We start from the raw sequence: 22,567 nt of genomic DNA, 5'->3' as shown, positions 1-22,567 counted from the left end.
TGCTTACATAAAATCAGTTTGATTGCATCAGTTTGGTAAAAAGAGACGGTAAGAGGACTGCACAACCTGGTCATCAAAGATTTTTGGCAATCCTGTGCTAGCACTTGTGGAAGGATTAAAAATGTTTTGGAGCACTTTCTTATGTCACCAGGACACATCCCAGGCAGGGTAACATCATTATGTGCTTGATGGTGCTGCACATTGCAGTGAGGTACAGGGTTTAGAGAATGGATTCCTTCTTTTGCCCGGCAAATCTCTTGATGTGCTCCAATTCTGTAATGCTAGTCCCTGCTAAAGCTGTTGCTATTTAAGACTGAGCTCTGTGGACCACTTGCATGTGTTAATTCTTCACATCTAACTGATGCCTGAGTGTGAAGGTTGCTAGCAACATCCTTTCCAAAAATCACTGTGGCCTGTGTATTACATTATCCCATGAATGACTTGCAGGAGGAAGTAATCAAAATGCGTTTAGTTCCAGCTAGTGCTAATTGCCTTTTCATCTGTTTCTTCTCTTTTTACTTGTGTCCAATAAATGTTGATTGTGAAGGGATTTAAATGTGTATTTCAACATAATTTGGTTCATTTCATGTGAATGATGTGACTCACTAAGCCTTAGCTCCAAATATTCCTCCTGCCCTGTGTCAAGCACTTCAAGGATGTCAAAAGCAGATAGGGAGAATCTGAAGTGCCTGGTCTTAGCAAGAATGCCTAAAGGGTCAGGGAGAGGGCATTGTTTCAGAAGGTCTCTGGCCTTGATACTTACTGGTTCATGAAAACCTGAAAACACAGCATGTGTGTATTTCATATGAACTTTCTCCTTCTAGGGTACTATAGGTGAGTATAAGCTTTCAAATGTGTGATTTTTAACTGCTTCTGATCTTGAGTGGGCAATGTGGCATGTTATAAAGCAGACTAATTTCGAAAGGATAGGTCTGCAACAATTTCTGGAAATTAAGATTAACCCTCAGAGGTTGCCTCAAGAGGGTCCAGCATCACTGCATCTGCAAAATCTTGATCACAGTGTCTGGAGAGTTAGTGAAGAAATGCAGTCAAAGCGGATTATGTGTTTGAAACCTATTTTGATTGTATGAAACTTTGTATTTTCAGGAAAGGCCAGACTGAACTTGAACTATTCTGAACACAAACTGAAGTCACTCTTAACAGCGACAGTCATTATCATATGATTTTCACCAATTCGTAGAATTTTAAGGCCAGGAGAGACCGCCCATAACCACAGATGTTCATACCGATAGCAGTTTCTTTGTAAAGTGCCAGCTGAACATAGACAGAAAGTTTCTTGGAAACATTTTTATTTTGACTGACCGACTTTCTCTGAAAGCCAGGCAGGACCTAAGGGACAAGTCTTCACCGGGCTGATTGTTGGCTGAAGTCTGCCTGGCTTCGCAGCAGGCTCCTGGCACCCCAGGAGTGTCCTCCTGCTCCAGGGCCCCCCCATCCTGTGCTCCCAAGGCTTCCCTGGGCAGGGGGCCTCTAGGGCTTCTCCGTGTTTTGACAGGAAACCTCCTAGCTTTTCCTGATGCTGCAGGATTTCTCAGAAGTACGGGCAGCTTGCCTTGTTTGGCACAAACTGGTGTGTTTCACATTGTTTTTTAATGTTGGAATTTTCCACAAAACAGAAATTGCAAGTTTCAGCCAGCTTCAGTCCAGGCTGCTTGGGTCTTTTCTCCAGAGGATTTTCCACATTGACCATTACAAACTTGCATCCGAACTCTGAAGTATTTGCTACCACATTTTCAGCCAGAGCTTCCTCTAACCTCTCTCTCTCTCTTTGCTGGATTAGAAAACTGCTTAGCAGTTTTGTCCCTGGAAATGAAGTACTGAACTGTAACAGATATTATTTTAATTTTGGTGTAAAATAAGCAAATAGAAACAAGTTTCCAAAGGTTGTGACCTGAAGCGGGGCAGGGAAAGCATTGTGCCAAAGCTGAACTGCTTTGAGCAGTTTCACCCTGAAGGTCTCTCACAACGAAGGAGAGGGCAGAGAAAGGAAGTACCTATTTAGAGATGGCATTGATCAAAACAGCATTGGTCTGAAGATAAAGCAAGGAGTAATTCGTTGTTGTTATTGTTATTGTTATTGTTATTGTTGTTGTTGTTATTAATATATAATAATAATAATAATAATAATAAAGGCATTTGATAGCTCCCATGTATGAGTTGGGTTTTGTAGTACTTGTGTGGTCAGAGTCAAAGCTGGTGTAAGCCAGCGCCAATCTTTGCTGGGCAGTGAAGCCGTGCTCCTTGATGCCTGCTGAGGAGCCTGGCCAGGGGTTAGGCTTCTCAAATCTCCGCCACTGCTCAGGAGCCAACACTTGTATTTTTGCGTGCAGGCCCCCAGTAGGTTACGAGGAAGTGGTGATGGTCTTGCATGCACATAGCGAGTTAGATGGGCCATAGTGGAAACCACAGCTTCATGGCTGCTAAGGTCACCTTTGCTGGGCATTCAGATCAGACAGGCCAAAACACGTGTGGTTCTTGGGAAATGCCCTGCTCTCTCAGCTGGGAAGTGGCCTGAGCTGCTCAGACCGCTAGAAAGGCAAGCACTGGCCCCTTGGTCAAGAAAAAAATCTCAGATTTCGTGCTTCAAGGTTGCTCATTTGGCAGCTTTCCTGAGAGCTCAATTCACTTACAGCTATAAGCATACAAATGTATGTGCAGTACAATCACCCTGCTTGGCAATCCCAGTACAGCAAAGTATTTAACTCTGAAAAATACTTGGAGTAACTTATTTGCAATGTATAGAGCAGCAAGCATTTCAGAAACAATCTGACTGTGTATTTAAACAGTCATTACTGCCTTCTGGGTAAATAACACATGTTTTTAAAATGGTCTCTATACACAATAGACGCTAACACAATAAATCCTAATTGCTCTGAAGGACCCATTAGGGTCTATCAGGTCAATACATGGCAGAGGTTTTTTGAAAGTCACTCACCCTGTCGTTACATAAGCCACAATTTAAAAGTCCATAAATAAGTATTTGCCCAATGAAGAGTGAGGGCTTTGCCAGGGCCATACTAATTTATCATGTTTTCTTTTCAAGGGGCCATGAAAAAAAAAAAAGAAAAAAGCACGATGTGATGTGTTTCGAAAACAAAGTATCTGCAAAGTTTCAGTCTGCAATATGTCCCCCAAGGAAACAAAATTTAAAGTTCTCTGCCTCCTGGTTATCTCGGCATTGTGTGAATCACAGCAAGGAGATTTGAAGATCAGCCGTGGCTGTGGCGCTGGTGACCAGGCTGTGGCATGGCAGGGACCCTTCCTCACCTCCACCGACCCTCCTGTGCCTTTGGACTAGGGCCCTGATTCTGCCTCTGCCTCCAGAGTGCTGTGGTGATGGCACCTTGGGAGAGGAACACCCCTTTTGTGTACCAACCATGCCTCGCAGAAAGGGGTCCTGGTCCCCAGGGAGACCAACAGAAACTAATTATGTACATTTTATGTGCACTTGTATGTACAGATATTGTTAAGGAATAATTGATTAGTCCAGCAAGATGAGTTTCAAATGCAGCCACTCTTCCTGATTTTACTTTAGTCTTACCTATCTGAACTTCCGGTAGTGTTTTACAAACTGCAGCACTTGTGTCGGGTGTTGCTGAAGTCTGTATTGCTGTTAGAAATCCAGTTTTGCAAGAATTCACTCAGAAGTTGTCTAGTTCCACCTAGCTTTTTGAATATGATTACAGTTTGGCGTGGTTTGGTTTCCCTCCAACATGTTAAGGTGTGTAATTGTACAGCTATATATATAAAAACAAAGAGTATTGATGTAGGTTAGGGTTTTCAAGGGAATTTCGACAAAAATGCACCCGTGGTGAAAAGCGTCCAAGTGACCTAAAACTGGATCTGGATTCCTGCCCGCAGCCCACAGCTTCTAAATCATTTGGGCAGAGGAGGAAATGTTTGCCCCTGCTGCCGTTGCACGCCGGTAGGGTTCAAGTGCCAGGGTCCCTCCGCAGATGCCGGCAGCGATTCTTGTTCTGCTCTGTCTGCTCCGAAGGGCTGAGAGCCGGCCTGTCTCCCTGCCTGCCAGGTCCCTCCCACCTGCGGGGCAGCAAGGGCCTTGGTCTCTTATTTGGGAGCCGCCCTCCAGGTCCAGTTACGAGAGGTCGGTTTTGGTGTCGGGGTTTGCTGTGCTGGCAGCCCGCAGCCTTGTGACTCTGTGGTGGGAACGCAGACACTTGCCCCGGCTGGAGGCAGAAGCACCCCTGTCTGGGCGCAGTGTGCAGCCGTGTGCTGCGCGGAGGGGAAACATCCATCTCCTCTTGCACCAGGGCATGGTGGGTCTGCTGTGCTGAGGCTTGCTGGGGCTGCATCATGATGCCAAATGTGACGGCTATCCGTCCCTGCACCCATGGCAGCCTGTAAGGCGCAGTTTTGTGCTGCTGCTGCAAACCACCCTGTGGTCCCCAGCACCCATACCTGTTGTCAGGGATCACCGCTGATTTGAGCAGTACCTGAGCTAGCAGAGCCTCCAGCTGGAGCGACTGGCAGGCTGCCCGCCGGCACCAGGAGCCCATAGCCACCTGTGCTGGGCCCCCACCGCTTCCTTCCTGGGAGCCGGGGACTTGCAGACAAGACCAGGACTTGCTGCTGCAAGCCAGAAGGGTCGAGGGCCAGGGACGGCATGCTGGTCCTACAATGAGAGGGGCAGGAGGTTCCTGCCCTGCTTTGGTGCTGGTAAAGCCAAGAGCCAGATCACTGCTCCCGGGCTTTGTCCCTGCCCAGAGCCTGGGCTGAAAAGCTGTTTGCAAAAGTCTGATGAGCTGTCTAACAGCGGCAAGGGCAGTAGCTAGTCTTTACAAAGGAAGCTCACTTAGTCCTTTTCTAAAGTCCTTTAAAAGTCGTGGTATCCTTCAGAAAGGCAGTTTGTCCAGGTGAACAGTGCAGGCTGACAATGCACCAGTGAAAGAACCAAGTACAGAAGTATTTATTTACCACCTTTTAACTTTCTTCTTCCACCAGGAACCACCACACACCAGCTGAAAATGCCTCAGCAAGTAGAAGATATGTCCATGAGGACACACACGTTGTCAGCCCATGCCTGTATCTTCTGGGCTGGAGCCACGAGCAGGGACTAGCTGGACTCCCAGGCAGACCTGCCTAGCCTGGTGGAGCTTTATGAACATCTCTGCACATGGATTAAATGTAAAGTGATTTCCTAATAATATGTAGAGGTTTTTAACAACAGCAGGTTCTTAGGGGTGGGGAACACTTTCTCTTTTGTGTCCAGGGTTTAGCACGTAAGGTTTTGCGCAGGCACAGCTTCTGTCACTGGTAGTGCTGCGTGCAAGTAAAACACTGTGCTCTCATACTGTACTGCAGAGATAAATAACAAGCCTATCAACTGTACTTGCACTTACACCGTATTTAATCCTGTTCTGGTTGTTCTGCTACGTATTCATAAAAAACAAAAAGGAAACAGAAGCACAGAACAAGCCAACAGATGTCTACCTGGCTCTTAATTGGGTTTTATGTGTCCCCAGTGTAGCAAATACAGCATTATTTACAGCCAGACTCTAAGAATTAGATACATCTGGAGGAGTGGCGAAACCCAAACCAGGCTACATGACTTTATAGATTAACTGAAATGAAGAGCTGCCCCATTTTCCCCTCCTTATCTTCTCCCTTCCCACCTGCGTACCTGTTCCCTGTTGTGTGTCAAATCAAACCAAGATATTGCCCAAGGGAACACTCAGAAAAATGAAAAAATACCAGCAAAAAAAGGGAATTTCAGCTTTTGTGGAGCTTCATCAGCATTTTCTAATGGCACAGCAATGATGATAATAAAAAGGCTGCCCTCTGCTCTCAGCCATAATTTGGATAATCAACTGAAAGCTATAATGAAACTGTCTGTGATTGCTTTCTGCTGGGCTGCTAGTTCACAGCAACTCATTGCTGGGGAGAATTACAAGTTATGACTCCTGCTACAGAGATGTGCCACTGTGTTCCAGAGGAGCACGTGACTTGTCATTCTCTTCCGTGTAGCTTCATTACAGGCAAAACTTACAGCGCAAAGCTTTTTTTTTTAAAAAAGTTGTTAAGCATCAAGGTTGACGGTGCCAAATGACATGTAGCCTAGGCTGGGTGGACTTGTAGACGCGGGATATTTCGGACGTGATAGCGAGTGAGGTCTCTGGCCTTACTATCCCTGTGGGCCTTGGCATGTGGTAGCAGGCGCCAGTGCCCCGCCGGTGGGCAGGAGAGCCACCGGGCCAGGGCCAGGGCCAAGCCAGACTTCGCCTCTGGGAGGAAGGCAGGAGCTTGGAGTTTGCTTTCCGGGCTCCGGGTGCAGCTGAGGGTGTTCTGGGTGCTGGCGTTGCCCAGCGCCGGGCCCGAGCGCAAGCTGTCCCGCTCTGCGGTGTGGGGTGTGGGCGCTGCGGGTCAGGCCGCCCTTCCCGCCACGGCCACTGAGGAGGGGTGAGGGGCTCCTCGGCCAGGACTCGGGAGCAGCCTTCCCCTCGGCCAGGGGAAGCCGCCCTTGGCGGGCGCGGTGCGGGTGGGGGCCCGCTCCTGCCCGCGGAGCGGGGCTGAGGGGCCCGAGGAGGAGGGGGCGAAGCGGCAGCCCCCGTCCCGCTTCGCCCTTCACAGCGGCGAGGGGAAGCCGGGCCGGGCCTCGGGGGGGGGCGGTTGGCAGGAGGCGGAGGAGCCGGGGTCCCGCAGCAGGCACGGAGCCGGCTGGGGCGCGGGGAGGTCGGTGGCGAGGCAGCACGGCCGCCTCCTCCCCGGGGCCTCTCCCGCCGCCGGGCTCGGCGCGGCGGGACGCGCTGGGTGCCGCGGGAGGGGCGGGGCTGGGGAGCCGGCGGCTCTGGGGCGCCGGCGGGGGCGGGGCCGGCGGGGGCGTTCCCGGGGCGGGACAGGGGGCGTTCCCGGGGCGGGCGCGGGCGCGGCGCGGCGCGGGGGCGCCCGCCCGGCGCAGAGCGCAGGTGGCGGCGGCGGCGGCGGCAGCAGCGGTCCCGGCGGTCCCGGCGTGGCGGTCCCCGGTGCCGGCGGTCCCGGCGCGCGGGGCATGCGGCGGCGGTAGGGCTGGCGGCGGCGATGGGCGGCCGGGGGCTGCCGGTGCCGCTGCTGCTGGGGCTACCGCTGCTGCTGGGGCTGCCGGCGGCGGGGCGCGCCGCCTCCAAGGCGCTGGTGTGCCAGGAGATCACGGTGCCGATGTGCAAGGGCATCGGCTACAACCTCACCTACATGCCCAACCAGTTCAACCACGACACGCAGGACGAGGCCGGGCTGGAGGTGCACCAGTTCTGGCCGCTGGTGGAGATCCAGTGCTCCCCGGACCTGCGCTTCTTCCTCTGCAGCATGTACACCCCCATCTGCCTGCCCGACTACACCAAGCCGCTGCCGCCCTGCCGCTCCGTCTGCGAGCGGGCCAAGGCCGGCTGCTCGCCCATCATGCAGCAGTATGGCTTCGCCTGGCCCGAGAGGATGAGCTGCGACCGCCTGCCGGTGCTCGGGGACTCCGAGGTGCTCTGCATGGGGTACAACCGCACAGAAGCCACCACCCTGCCGCCTTTCTTCGGGAAGCCCACGCGCCCAGCCAAAGACGCGGCCAAAAACCTGACGCCGCTCGGCGGGCAGCGCCCCTCGGGGCCGGACTGCGGCCGGACCTGCAAGTGCAAAGCGCCCCTGGTCCCCATCTCCAAGGAGTCCCATCCGCTGTACAACCGCATCCGGACTGGGCAGGTACCCAACTGCGCCATCCCCTGCTACCAGCCCTACTTTACCCAGGATGAGAAGACCTTCGCCACCTTCTGGATTGGTCTCTGGTCCATCCTCTGCTTCCTCTCCACCTCCACCACCGTGGCCACCTTCCTCATCGACATGGAGCGCTTCAAGTACCCCGAGCGCCCCATCATCTTCCTCTCTGCTTGCTACCTCTTTGTCTCCGTGGGCTACATCGTGCGGCTGGTGGCAGGGCACGCCAGCGTGGCTTGCAACCCAGAGCACCACCATATCCACTATGAGACCACAGGCCCTGCCCTCTGCACTGTGGTTTTTCTTCTGCTCTACTTCTTCGGCATGGCCAGCTCTATCTGGTGGGTCATCCTCTCCCTCACCTGGTTCCTGGCTGCCGGCATGAAGTGGGGCAACGAGGCCATCGCCAGCTACGCGCAGTACTTCCACCTCGCCGCCTGGCTCATTCCCAGCGCCAAATCCATCGCCGTGCTGGCACTCAGCTCTGTTGATGGCGACCCAGTGGCCGGAGTTTGCTATGTGGGCAACCAGAGCCTTGAGAACCTGCGGGGCTTTGTGCTGGCGCCGCTCGTGGTTTACCTCTTCACTGGCAGCCTCTTCCTGCTGGCTGGCTTCGTCTCGCTCTTTCGCATCCGCAGCGTGATCAAGCAGGGCGGCACCAAGACCGACAAGCTGGAAAAGCTGATGATCCGCATCGGCATCTTCACCATGCTCTACACTGTGCCCGCCACCATCGTCATCGCCTGCTACATCTACGAGCAGCACAATCGGGAGGCCTGGGAGCGGGCGCAGAACTGCTCCTGCCCAGGGGACCCCCACCGCCCCAAGCCCGACTATGCCATCTTCATGCTCAAGTACTTCATGTGCCTTGTGGTGGGCATCACCTCCGGTGTCTGGATCTGGTCTGGCAAGACGCTCGAGTCCTGGAGGCGCTTCACAGCCCGGTGCTGCCGAGCCAGGAAGCCCGCGGGCGCCTCAGTGTACGGCGAGGCCAGCCCGGCGCTGACAGGCAGGACGGTGCTGCCCAGCACGGCCTCCTACCACAAGCAGGTCCCGCTGTCCCATGTGTGACCGGAGGGAGCCTCGGTGACCCCAGCTGCAGGGAGGAGAGGGTTGCAAAGACCCTGGGCCACGGAAGAGGGGGTGGCAGCTGGGCTACCCCCGGTGTCCTCAGCCCCACCGTGGTAGTGGTGCCCGGGACCGAGCGTGTACACCCACGGGGCATGGAGCAGCCACAGCCCCGGGCAGGGCAGGTGGAGGTGCTGCCAGCAATGTAGGGACAGAGGGACAGGGAAGCCTGGAGCCTGACAACCACCCTGTGTGCCCCATTTGGGGTCCCATGCTCTGTTTGGGGTCCTGGGGTGCTGCTGCCCGTGGGCCGGTCGGGTGGCAGGTAGCCCTGGAGCACCGAGTCATGTCCTGTGGTGAGCCTCTGGGCAGGTCTTACCGGTGCTGGGGTGAAGGGGAGAGCGGCAGCAGGCAGGGTGGCTGGCGGCCCCCGACCCGGGGTGACGTAGTGGCGCTGGCACTGAGCCGCTCACCTGGGCAGAGCGGGACGGTACCCCAGGGTGCCCGGAGCCCCTGGGCATGGCTGCGTGTGGAGGAGAGGGCTGGGGGCCCTGGCGTGATGCTGCCGAGCAGGAGGGAGGGAGCTGCAGCAGCCGGGGGCTTCGTAGGCAGTGGTGGTGCGGGAGGACGGGGCTGCGGAGGGGAGCTGCCACCCGGCCCTCCGGGCGGGCAGGGCAGGGTCTCAGCTGCCCGCAGCGCCGGCGGGGACCGGGCGACCCCACGGATCCCCTGTCCCCGGGGCGAGCCCGTGCCTGCCGTCCCTGGGCGGGGGGCTGGGGCCGGTGGGGCTCAGCTCTGCAGCACCGACGGCCGGGCCCGACCCACCGCTGTGCGGTGGGCAGCCAGTTCCACTGCCCGCGGAGCGCCGAGGGACTGCGCGGGCGACGGGGCTGCCGTCCCAGCGCGGGGGTCGTGGGGAGCCCGGGGCAGCGCTGGCTCCAGCACAGAGGGCATCCTCAGCCTGAGCTGCCCTGTGCTGGGGAAGGGGCCGGTGCTGCTCGGCACCGCTCGCCTCTGCGGCCCGGCGAGGGTCTCGTGTCTTCCTCGTGCCCGGGCGGTTACCCGGGGTGAGGTGGGCAGCCCCGGCACCCAGCCTGCCGGCTGCGGCACACGGCGCAGCACCGGAGCCTGGCACGACCGACCCTCGGGGCTGGTGGCATGGCTGCGGCAGGCGATGGGCACGAGGGGTCTGAGCCAGGCGGCAGGTGGTCTCCCCTGGGAAGCAGCTGGGTTCACCAACCAAGTTCAGTGCGGCTTGCTGCTGCTTTCAAAGCTGCGCCTCTGTCAGAGGCGGTGCAGGGTTCGAGAGTGAGCAGTTAGTTTAGGAAAACTCAGCAGAGTGCTTCTACTCCCTTTCCTCCAGCTGCCCAAGCCTTTTTCACTTCCCCAAGTCAGGCAGCAGCAGAGTGCTGACAGAACTAGTGCCTGGCATTGAGCAGTGGTGACGGCTGGTTTTCAGTAAGTAGAATAATGTGGGGGAAGAGGTGGGCTGTTGTCAACTTCACGGATCGCAGAGAGGGTGAGGGGCTGAGGCTGCGGCACAGCTGGCAAGAGGTGACTGCCTCTGGCTTCAGCTTGGTTGTGAAAGCACCTGTGGGGTTTGGTATTTCCTCCCCCCTCCCCCCCGCCCCTTCCCAGTTACCCTAAGTGGTGCTCATGTATGAAACCACCCAGCCATTACTCGAGTCCTTTTTGCTCTCCTTCAAGCACAGCACTGTGACCCACCTGCCCGAGCACAGCTGCTGGCTTTGCTCCCGCAGGACTGCAGGGATCTGAGCTTGTTCTCAACACCCTTGAACCACTTCAGTCAAGAAGGTTTCCACCTCATTTTAAGACCAGGGCCTGGGAAGTGAGAGGCCACTTGAGTGGGGTGTCTACTGCTAGAGGTACTGGCAAGGCACCACATGGATGTCCTGGGGCATTCCGGCCGGAGCAGCCAGCAGTGCAGGGACCGAGTGGCGGGGACTGCTCAGCCGCACAGCTCGGCACTCTTGCGACAGAGGGCTCGCTCCCTCCAGCGTGGTGCAGTGCTTTGTCGTGGACAGACTTGCACCATGTTGCGTTACACACTGTAAATAGCTGTATTATAGCCTGGGCTGTGCATACAGGAGCTGTAGTGACCTTTGATATGGGTTTGGGACAGGTGTGGTCTCAGCAGCGAGGCAAGTCAGGCGTGGCGATGCTGTGGGGAGCTGTAATCCAGGGCATTAAATGACTCCAACCTGCTCCAATCCTCGCCTCGCTGGACTCTTCTATAGTGCCTTGTGTAGATACAGCTAAACACACATCATGCAATACAATGAACAAAACCATGTCAAAGGTGGTGTTTCATCATTTTTGTTTTTTTTCAAAGTGCAACTGATTGTGTAAAGGTTTGTTTTTTTTTTTTAAAAAAAAAATGAGCCAAGATTAGTTACAAACTGGTGCCTATTGAAAAATGCAAGAGCATTTTCAGCTTTGATCTGACAGTAGGTTAATGCAATCGACTTGTGTTTGAGCCTGGCTTCTCAGCAACAAGTGGCAGGCGGGGGGAAGGAGCCGTTGCCGTGCGCCCTGTGTGCTGTAGCCAGTTTACATGTTGGGGTTTGCCTCTTCTGTTACTAATGCTGTTCAACGTTGTGTAAATAACTGTACTATATTTTGTGAAAAGCTGAAGAAATTTTATGCAAAGAGAAATATTGAGATTAGTTGTGAGGGCCAAAAAAAAAAAAAAAGTGTGTTGTTTTCTTTGCTTCTGCTAGAGTATTAATTATCATAAAAACTTAACGGGGTGGGTGTGTGGCATGGGGAGGCGTGTGCTGGAGGGCTGCGCAGGGCTCTGATCACTGGGGGGGGGGGGAGGCTGGCGAGGTGCTGGCAGGAACAGCGTGTTCCATGTGCACGAACACCATGCAGCGCTGGCCTCGGCGCAGGGGCTGGCCTACGCCCTGGCCGCTGGCGTGCCGTGCCCACCCCGGCACTGTGCCGCCCGGCCCGGGGCAGCAGCTCGGCACTGCCCCAGACCGCGTTCAGTCCTCAGGGGCTGCCGTGCCATGCTGCCGGCTGATGACCTGGCTGACGGCACCTGTCCTTGGCAGGCCAAGGCCACACCTCGCTGGCAGAAGAGGATTAGCTATCAACTTTTATTGGCGTGCTGTAGTTTGCACAGGACCAGTCCCCGGCCCTGTGCTGCGATCAGCCCCTGAAGAGGTGCCCTCTGGTACCAAGCAGCTGACAGCTCTAGCCAAGCCGGCTGCTGCGCGCCAATTCGAGCGTCCGTGTTGCCATCTGCTGTGCGCACTCTTGTGTTGGGAGGAGCCCTTCTGGCAGGACAGCGAGGGGTTAAGGCTGGCTCCGTGGTGACTAATGGTGCAGGACTCTGCTATCTAGTTAGGTGTGTAGGCACACACCAGGTCCCACTAGATAGGATCTCTTACCTGGAAGCAGCATTCCAGCACCCAGCGATAAACCCGACAGCCCCGCAGACTGACTCACCTGAGGCCTCAGTGCCAGGTGATCTGCCCTTCCTTCCCCCCAGTGCTGCAGTACAGGCCAAACACGCTGGCAGGGGCTGATCCTCTGCTGTGCAGGGCAACTGCTCAGGAGTGTGGAGGGGACATGCACCATCTCAGCATGAGCTGCAGATACTCGCTGCCTGCCTCCAGCGGTAACTCCAGCGCCTCACTGGCAGCCTTGTTGTCATCCTCGTCTTCCAGGAAGCTGCTGTGTGCTCAGCTCCTCAGTAAACAGGAGTTTGGCAGAGCTGCCGTACACCGCCTACCTCAAGCCACTGTTTCAGAGCAAGGGAAGGGCCATTACTGCAGGCAGCTGTTTGCGAATCACTTGCAGGACTCTGATCCTGTGAGCACATGCGTGGTCATGCCCAGCCCAGCCCAGTGCTTGTGCTGCCTGGTTGCTTCCACGCGCTCCATAGCCCACTTGGTAAACTTAGGCCTTCCTCAAGGCAGTCACTGGCTTCCTTGCGGTTGAACAGTGCAAATGCAGCACAATGCCAGGCTGAGTGGAATGGGCAATGACAGTGTCTGGCAGCATGGGGACCATGTGGCTTCTCAAATAGGTTTTAGCATCACAGAGCAGAAGCCAAAGTGGTTGTTTCACCTAAGAAAAATGCCTTGTCCACAAAGGCAGCCCAAGGCTCTTCTAATGCTGTGATAAACAAGCCCATGTTCAGCCAGTGAAACGCTCTTTTCCCTGGCTAGTCAACTGGGGGGGGGGGGTGGTACTAAGTGCACTCCAGTCACTTTGGCAGCACCCTGTAACTCACTGTATATTTTCAAACAACTTCTTTGTTGCAAGTGTATTTCTCCTAGATAACTTTATGGAAAGTCAGTCCTACGTAACGCTACTGCGCCATTGTGCCGTGGGAAACACCAGAGCAGGAGAGGAGCAGCAGCCCACGCGGTGCTGAGCTCCAAACACACCAGCTCACCCTGGCCCACACACACCTGCCAACCCCCTCTGCAAGCTCTTGCCGCAATTGCTCTTCTTCTGCCTGCTCAGGTTATGCTTGACGCGCATACTCTTATCCAGAAGCGATGGTCTTGACATTTATTCCATCCCTGAAGTGCCTGTCCTCTTAACTGCCAAACCCACACTGAAGTAGTTCTCATGAAATTCCCTTCGAAACAAAATACACAGTCCCCGTACACAGAGGGAAGGGGCTGCTGAAGCCCCAGGGCATCACATAGCCCCCAGACACAGCCCTGACTTCCTGCCCCTGCTGCCCGCTGGCACACGATGCTTGCATGACTCTACTCTCGTTGGCACACACATTTTTCTCGCTGGGCCGTAACACAGCTATTGTCTCTGTGAACAGCAGGTACTGCCAGGTGGGGAGTGCTGCCCTGGAGCTGAAGGCAGGCAGAGATCACCTCAGCACAGGTTAAATACTGTGCAGCTGTTGGGCTGACAAAAGCAAGGTACAGTGACCCTGCAGCTGGTCGCTCTCCCCTGGGAGCAGAGGTAGGTAACCATCTCTGTAACTGCAGTAGTCTACCTCAGATTGCAATCTTTCTTTGGCCTTTCCAAGAAAAGGGCTGCCAACATATAAAGAGTAGCGAAAATTACAGAGTATGCCCCCCGCCCCAGTTCATCCTCCAGCACAACTACCCCAACCTCATCCCTTCAGAAGGGAGCTGGATGATTTACTTGTTATTGTTTACCTAAGAAAGGCACAAGCTGTTTTCCAGGAGCTAACTCTTTAATGAATGTTAAATGGAATTGCTATTTCTTCTCTCTCTAGAAGGCGAGTTGCAGTTGAGCCCTGTTCAGTGTCTGCTGACCAGATCAAAATCCTATTGACAGTGTGCTCTGGGCTGGACTACGGTAAAGCTAAGGCTAGTTAAGGTTTGAGGCAACATGAGTTTGGAGCAGCAGTCTCCTGTTCTCCTGCAGAAGCAGCCATCAGCTCCAGCTGTCAGTCACCGGCCATCCAGATCAGCAGGTAGAGTCTCCACTTCATTTGGCAAAAAAGGTGACCAATTGCCCCAAGCTTCTGCCGAGCACCTCGCAGCTGAATGGCTGCATTTGCCTGCCTACAGCCAAGCACATCCAGACAGATCCCACAAAGCTGAAGGCACCTGCCCATGCTAAGGACAGAAAAGCTCATTAGCAATTAGGTCACAAGTCAATCCAGGAGGTGGTCACTTGTAGCTTCCAATTTAGTGCTCCTCAAGGGAGAGCTCACAAAGCATCACATCACCTCTAGAGAGGCTGGCCCTACTTTAAGGCCATTTAAGTGCAAAGAACATGTCAGTGAGTAGTTATCTGTGCAGCGTGAATCAAATCCTGCACCCAGCCACCCCACGGTAGCAGCCAGGCGGCTGCACAGGGCTCTATCTCCCTGCCACGCCTGGAGCAGCAGCAGGCTGCCCCGACTGCCCCACGCTGCCCACCAAGCCCTCAGCTGCCCGCTGACCTCCGCAGCCAGCTCCCCGCACGCTCACAGGCCCCTCTCACAAAAGGAAGGCAAGGGGCTGGTGGGGGGAACGCAGGGGCCTGAACACACACCACAGGCATTTTTCTTTTTTTTTTTTTTTTGTATTTGAGAGAAGCTGCACAGCACCAAATACTTGTAAAGGGGAATGAAATCAGACAGCTGTACAGAACACACAATTCACCTTTAACTGTAATTAAAATAGAGTTTATTAGCTTTTCTTTTAATACAAATATGAGAAAGGAAAACCACCTGAAGATGTAGCATTATTTTCAAAATTGAATTGTGATCAATACCTGAAGTGCCAAGTTCCATCGATCTGGGAGGCAGGGGCTGGCGTGTTTGCATACCACAAAAGACCGTATGAATCATTTTAACGGCTGAGTGCAGCCAAACTGATGATTACACTCAGACAGCCCCGCTCGCAAAGACACACGGACTTGCTATTCAGTGTAAGTCTCTGGGCCTTGGCTGGAAGAGGAAGTGCACAAACCCCACGCCATTCGGAGGGAGATCTGCTCCTAGGACGAACCGCCTAGAATCTATTTGGATCCAAGTAGGGAAGATACTACAAAGACTTGTAACAGGAAGAGTCTAACAATACTTATCCTGTTTAGAGTTCAGTTTCAGAGCCTGAAAGTAAGCTCCATTCCAAAGTCTCAGAAAGAGCAAAACCCAAGCCTCTAGAGCAGTTGCACAAAATAAAATTCACTTCGCAAAAAAAGAGAAAACTTAAAAATGGGCTTTATAGAAAGCTTTTTGATAATTCTCAGTTGAACACAGTATTTTTCATTCTACCCTGTCAGGTAGTCCAAGATTCTCAAACTCGTTACTGTTCCATTATGAATGTAAATCCCTCCCAGGAAACAAAACCCCAAGGAGAGCCAGATGGATGCACAATATCAGCTTCAGGAACTCCACTGTATATAGCACAAGAGATCTGCAGGAGCACTCGGAGAAGCAGTGCCGCACACACGCCGTTCACCACTGGATCGCTACACTGTTTGGGATGGTGATGATGTTTCCAGACCAACTTTCTCATTCAATGCCTCAGAAAAAAATACACAGATTGCGTCTCTTCCAGAGCAATGTAAGTATTAGAAAAATGAGAGAAGCACCATAATTCACAAGAAATGCAGCATGGACCCTATACATTTCAACAATACATAAAACCATATCTCTGCCCCCAGTCAAAATATTCAAAGTCTTTTGACAACATAATGGAGTGAAGTCGGGGGTGCAAAGCTGGCATTCCTTCCTGCTGGGCAGCTTCTTGGTTATACACAGATCACCAGTAATAGCAGCTTTTAGTAGCCAAACCAGGGAAAAGCTGTCAGCACTTGTTTATGCTACTGTTTTCAGCTCCAGAGTGGCTTTATATTTTAAGAGTCCCGTGTTTTGTTTTGTTTTTGTTAACACTGCATTGACCTGAAATACAAATGCAGCGAGACTCTGGATGACAAGGGAGAGGAGGGAAGAACATTTTAACTATAGTCATGTGGTTAGTGTTTAAATTCTAAAATTTAAAACTAATTATTAAAAACCTCAAGAGTTCACAGCTATAGGCCTACATAGTAAGCAAACATCTGTGAGGGAGAAGGAGAGAAGTTTGTTTTTGCACTTCTGGATATATTAGGAGGAGGAAAAAGTCGATTTGACAAAGGTCTTGCCTTTTGCACCAAGTATGCTCCTCGAGCTCTGGGCTCCCTCGGCTGGTTTTACCCTCCTCTCCTCGTTGGTGGAAGACACCATCACCGCTGGCTTGCGTGCATGGAGTGGTGGTATTCCTCCGATTCATACGGACGCTGGCTCATGGTGCTGCACCTTTCTCTCTCCTCAGGAGAGGATGGCATTAGAACGGCGGATACCAACTAAGTTATCAGCACTGAAAGATCGTCTCATAGCAGCTTTTGACAAGTCTTTATATTTGTCTTCACACAGCCGGGAGATAGCCTGGATACCACGTTCAGGTACAAAATGAAAACTACACATTAGAAAAGTTTGAACATTTCAAAGAAGCTTTTACAAGGGTAATACCAACAGAGCAGGCACTCTGTAGCAGTGTGCTGCTAGCTTTTTTACCTAGAATGGTGGTAACCAAGAACTGCCTTGGAGGGAAAATATTAAGGGGGTCTGTTCTCACGCTAACAAAAAAACTATCCATCAGAAAGACAGACATAAAGATGATGAGTGGTTTCCATATCAAAGTATCTTCATTCTTTGGCCAGTCTCATTATCTAACGAAACATTTGGATTCATTTCAGACTTACAAGTTTGTGGAAGTTATGTTCAAAATTGCACCTAGTAGCTAGGTCTGGTACACGCAGCAGGACAAAAATTTTATTTTGAGAGTACAAAAGCACACACAGCCATTTCTATGAGAGAAAGGGTTCAAACTGAAAAGGTTTCTGCACTCCCTCGGGCACCATGCCCACTGTGCCCTTGGCCACTAGCTGAGCCTAGGAAATGAAGTTCCACTGGGATGTCCATTGCGCCTCTACCTTCTCCACACCCTCTCCCCCCAACACGCTCTTCCCGGTATCACTTGCGTGATCAGGCTCCCGAAGAGGTCTGAGAAGGAAGGGCAGCCCGCTGCTTGATGGCATGGCAATAGCCATGGCGCTTTAATACAGCTATTAAATATCAGCACATGTGGACCACTGAGTATTCAGCTGCTTTTTCACCCATTTTTTTGGCTTGCCTCTGCTCTGCTTAGCTAGCTAGTCAAGCAGCCTTTATTCTGATACAGCTGTTCTAGTAACAAGCCTAATTACTGAAATCTTAGTAACATACGATTGTCTAGAAAATACTATGTGTCCTCCCCTGCAAGGCCCATTTCTGATTGGAGCCTTCAGGCATTATCAATGCAAATAAATAAGGATACCAGTAATAAAAGACCAAACTGAATTTCAGTCCTGAACATTTACTTCTATTAATAATTTACCACCTATCACCAGATGAACTCTCAGGGTTCTGCAATCAGCTCCAAGCCTACACCTTCCCTTTAAGGCAGCACCCATTCAGCACAGCCCAGCATTCTGGAAGTTCAAAAGGTGAAAAGCACTCTGAGCATGAATAAACCCCTAAGTGTATTTTAAAATAATTATTTACATTTATTTCTGCTGACCTGCTGGAGGCATGCATTTGGCTCAAGAGTGGCATTCTTTGAGACACTGGATGCATGAGCTCCTGGTGCAAGACAGACTCTCCATCCTGTTTTAAAGCTAGCACATCAATCATAAAGCAACCTGTGTTGACATATTTAGCCCCAGTCGCCCATATGGTGTAAATCAGTCCTCAGTCCCTGGAATACTAATTCAGTGCTTCATACAGGCTCCTATCAACTGCTCATGTGCTTCTAAGAGAACGGCAGAATTAGAAAATTTTAGCAAAGGGCTTAAATATTTATCATGCTTTAGAATTAAAAACCAAAATGTCCATACTAATGCATTACTAAGTGCATTATGGCAAATCATATACTGTACTTAAAATTACTCTGGTTTTAAATACCAAGCCCCGAAATTCTAGCAAGGAAGAAACAAAACAGGCTCACAATCTGTAAATCATCCACTTATGCCTGGGCACTGAGCAGTTCAGCAAACAATTTCCTGTGGAATATGAACTGCCCTACAACCACATTTACAACTAGTGACAGTGTTAGCTTAAAGTGCAAGTAACAAGGGTGAGACAAAGCAGAAGAGTTGCACTGCTTAACTTTAAATAGAGGAATTTGTAGGCATATCATACCTATCGTGCCAAAGGACGAGGAGGGTTCACACTTATTCCCAAAGCTCAACCACTTCTGGGACAAAATAAGAAAACCTGGCACTTGGCAGAATTACTGGGGGTGGATAGTAGAACAACGTAAGCCAGGAATACCGTTGCACACCCCTCTCTGAAAGGGGCTATGGTATCAGTGTACACAGGGCCTGCGGTAATGCCTTTGTTGAAAGGTCAACAAAACAACATGCAGAGCCATCAATTAAACCTGGAGAGATGAAAGGTTACATTGATCCAACAAGAAATTTTGCCTGGGAGCCCAGGTAATTTAGATATTTTCAAAATGTTTGACACATCTCCACCAACTAGGAGGAAAGACTGACTCTGCAAAAGTTGAAGTTTTTTTAAAATGAGCCTTCATGCCAAAGAAGGCTGAGGGGACTTGCAGGAGGGCAGCCTTTCCCATCGAGCAGAAAGGGCCCATAATCTGCATTTACACTCCTCTGGACATTCTGAAGGACTCCTAAGAAGCAGCTATTCCAAAAGTTTATCTGAAAGCAACATTTCTTTGGAAAGGTAGAAGGTTCCAGAAGTTGTGAAAAGAAACATATTATCATTTCTGCAGCTGTCCCCAAACAAATGGTTTATTAAACCATGAGAGCAGTAAGAGTGCTCCCTCTAAATCTAAAAGCAGCTGTGCAGTGGGAAACCTTCAGCTGGTAGTGTTTAGAAAGGTCTGAGTGTGACTGTCTCTAGGTGCCTGGAATACAGACTGTGACCAGGGAAGGACAGACAATCCATTATATATGACACTAATCCTTTCAATCTTAAGCAGCCTAGCTGAGCTGCAGTTCCCAAAATAACATCCATTTTGTTTCGTGATCTGCTAGACTTCTGTGATCTCCGTCCCTTCCTTCCCTCAGAATACTAGCTTAGCCTAGGCATGGTTTTAGAAGTGCTAACTGTAGTCATAAAGGGGTTAAATGAGCCTGTAATACGCTAATCTAAAAGCTTTTTAGTTTTCCTAACCGCCACTTAACATGATTAGCAACAGACATTCTTACTACAGAGACAGACAGAATCCCCTGCTCAGCCGGTCTCAGACCATTACCTCCAGTTTCTGTGCTCTCTCCTTACTGAGAGGCTCCAGCAGAAAGCTCAGGTTGTTGTCATCTGCTAGGGAGCGAAGATCGAAGTAGTATTTGGCATAAACACTGGCAGGAACATTGATATTAAACTGCAGTAGCTCCAAGAAGTGTCTTTCCATCTCATTCCTAGGAGGCATAAGGGACAGAAGACAAAGGGAAAAAAAAGATAGTTTTAGCTGTCCGAAAACCCTGAAGAGACCTCAAGCTTGTTTTTAAAACCAGCGACTCTGAAATAGTCATCAAGAGCTCTGCATTATTAGTTTCAAGAGACAGGTCATTCACTAGTGCTCAAAACAAGGTGCAGCTTTTGAGTCCTGGCACCTCCGGCTCAGAGACAACGGTAGTGCCCTGTCGTGCACTCGCTCGGCTGACCGGGGAGGTTCATTCTTCAGAGTTCCATTAGTGCAGCTGTACAATTCATGCGCCATTCTCACTCTCATACGGCCCCACACTATAGTGATCAGATGAAAGGAATGATGTATGCTGTTTATTAGCTCTGAAGAACTTGCAGACATTTTCACCAGGCTGATAACAGGAAGGGGGTTTATTGAAGTAGAGGCGGACTAACAAAAGGAGTAGGCAGATCACCACGGCAACAAATGGATCTATGAAGAGCTGCTGCTATTATCTCACAGAAAAAAGCCTCTTGAAGCAACATGGATTCATCTCCAATAAATAAATAAATAAGCAGCATTAGGTAGGAGAAGGAATTTTCTCCTCAATAGCATTAGGCAGGATAACAAAGTACTATGTCAAAGGGCACTGTCCAGTTTTTACTTGCTCGTCTATTTTCACTGGGCAAAATATTTGGAGGAAAGTGGGGAGAGCGCCATGACACAAAGACGGCTGCTTCAGCTACTGTACCGTGGTCATCTAAAGCAAAGATGTTCTACAGAGGAAAAACAATGTTTTAAAAATTAACCTGAAAGAAACTGGTGGTATCCAAACCAAGCCATTCAGTTCAACACTAACTCAACGATTGTTCCTACGGGTAGCAGACCTGTCTCAACAAAATTTAGCAGCTGTATAGGCCAACTGTGAATACACCAGGAGCTCAGTTGCACAAATTTAGCGCCAAGGCTCTTCTTGCTCTTTGGGAGCTTTTACAATAGACGTTTTACCTATCAGAGGGGGGGAAATAAATCAAGAAATCATCCAGGTTGTGTCCTGTATTGGATGGCGGGTCTCAATATGAATAGCAGCTTTGTGCTTCCTTCTAGCATGGTGGACTTGAGTACCATTGAACCTAGTGCCAAAATTAATTTCCTGTTCATATGGTCATAAGCCTATAGAAATGTAAATCAGATAATGTTTTGATGATCAGCTGATCAGAGCTTGATTTACCCTGTGAATAAATGCTCTTCACTGTCCCTTTTGTACTCACTACACTAATACATTTTAATTGTGTAAAAATACAATTCGTCATTGGATTAACAAGTCTATTAACAGTGGTTTAAAACCTGGGAAAGGATAATGCCCATGTGTTTTCTGTGCCTTATTTACAAATATATGTAGTCGAAAGAATGAACAGCATGTGTCCCCTTACAAGCAATCACAGCAAGATTAGCAGCTGCACAGTTAGTTTTTCAGTGATTATGGATTCACTCTCATCAAAGCAAGCAAGTTTTGACAAAGGATGACTTGCAAATATCAATTTCATTTCCTTTGATTTTTTCACCACTAGAAATAAGTAAACCAAAACACCCCACCCCACCCCCCCAAAAAAGCCCAAAAACTCAGAAGAAAAACCCCTGTCAGTAAAAAAACCCACCTCTGCTTTGGTCAAAGGAGAAAGGGCTTGTGACAGAAAAAAATAAGACGAACACTTTACCTACGTTGATCAGAAGGAGGCTAAGGCAAATGAACTGCGCTGCCAGTTGCGAGGCCTGGATCTCGTATCCTTTAACAACCCACTAGCGGCTTTTGTAAGAGCACCCAGCTCACACTGCCCACAGAGCTGTGAGCTGGGGCTGCCAAACAAGCGTCCTCAAGCAGTAAGGAGAGTGTGTGATGGAGGCGAGGTGCACCTATGCTGCCTTCAGTAAGGGTGCCTGGCTTGCACACACACAGATTTGCAAACTGGGTGAACTGAACCAGATATAAAGCCTTTTGTCAGTTCCAGAGTAGTGTAACTCCCACGCTTGGCTTGCAGTGGCTCAACAAGAGTGTCCATCAGGATAGTGCCACCATTCTAGACACACAGAGCCAAGAGGAAAATGCACAGAAAATTCACAAACCAGACTCGCCACCAGTCCTTGCAGACAGGCCTTTACTGCCCAGGAATGGCCCACCCAGGGAGCGATACCTGGCAGAGTCCTGCCAAGCAATCTGTGGCTGGGGAGTGGTTGGGGTTTTGATGGGTTTTTTGGCACCATCACCAGCCATCATCAACAGTCAAATGCAGCCAGGCCTGAAATCCCTTGCCAATGGTTTTCTCTCAGCAGCACTTGTATTCAGAATACCTAATACTCACCATCAAGTGACTAGTTTAAAAAATACTGGAACTACTTAAAGCCGACAATTAACTATAGTACCAACTATTAATTGAAAGTAGATCTATAAACTTAAAACTCAGTTTTGCTGAGTATTCTAAGCAGTTTTCCAAGGTCACAATTATGGTCATTTTATTCAACCCAGGAGCAGTGAAGTCTTCCAAGCCGCAACAGTGCAGGGCCTGGGACAGACACCCCTGGGTCACTGTCAGAAAAAGGTTGTAGAGTTTCTGCCCATGCCTAAATTCAAAGTCATTTCAAATGAGATGGGATTACAGAAATCCCATCTTCAAATTGGAGGAAAAAAGTAAGCCTAAATTCAGTGTATTTTCCTTACCACCGTCACCGCTTTGAAAATGTAAGAAATGACAATTTCAGGAGACCCAGCATCGGCCATAAAGAATAAACATCCTGCTTGTTATAGATATTTTCAGTGCTATCAATTTGATTTGTCCCAAATAGGGCCAGAAGAAGAGACATCAAAAAGA

The 22,567-nt window shown here is 50.8% G+C and overlaps 2 protein-coding genes across 2 annotated transcripts in view; one reads left to right on the top strand and one right to left on the bottom strand.

The window, feature by feature from the left end:
- Nucleotides 1-7,019: 7,019 nt before the first annotated feature.
- Nucleotides 7,020-11,509, top strand: FZD5 (frizzled class receptor 5). Its single transcript, XM_075430488.1, has one exon. It carries the CDS (start codon nt 7,057-7,059, stop codon nt 8,785-8,787), a length of 1,731 nt encoding a protein of 576 aa, XP_075286603.1. The 5' UTR covers nt 7,020-7,056; the 3' UTR covers nt 8,788-11,509.
- Nucleotides 11,510-14,910: 3,401 nt separating this feature from the next.
- Nucleotides 14,911-22,567, bottom strand: part of CCNYL1 (cyclin Y like 1) — a 34,848-nt gene continuing 27,191 nt past the window's right edge. The window contains exons 9-10 of the mRNA XM_075430026.1: nt 19,551-19,713; nt 14,911-16,672 (exon numbers count right to left, since the gene is read on the bottom strand). Of these exons, the coding sequence (XP_075286141.1) occupies nt 16,556-16,672; nt 19,551-19,713 (280 nt within the window). The 3' untranslated portion in view covers nt 14,911-16,555. The remainder of the gene's footprint in view (nt 16,673-19,550; nt 19,714-22,567) is intronic.

The sequence above is a fragment of the Opisthocomus hoazin genome, chromosome 9 (genome assembly GCF_030867145.1).
Source record: "Opisthocomus hoazin isolate bOpiHoa1 chromosome 9, bOpiHoa1.hap1, whole genome shotgun sequence".
Classification (NCBI taxonomy): Eukaryota; Metazoa; Chordata; class Aves; order Opisthocomiformes; family Opisthocomidae; genus Opisthocomus; species Opisthocomus hoazin.
The sequence above is the reverse complement of the archived record's forward strand: the minus strand, read 5'-3'. Positions and strand labels throughout refer to the sequence as shown.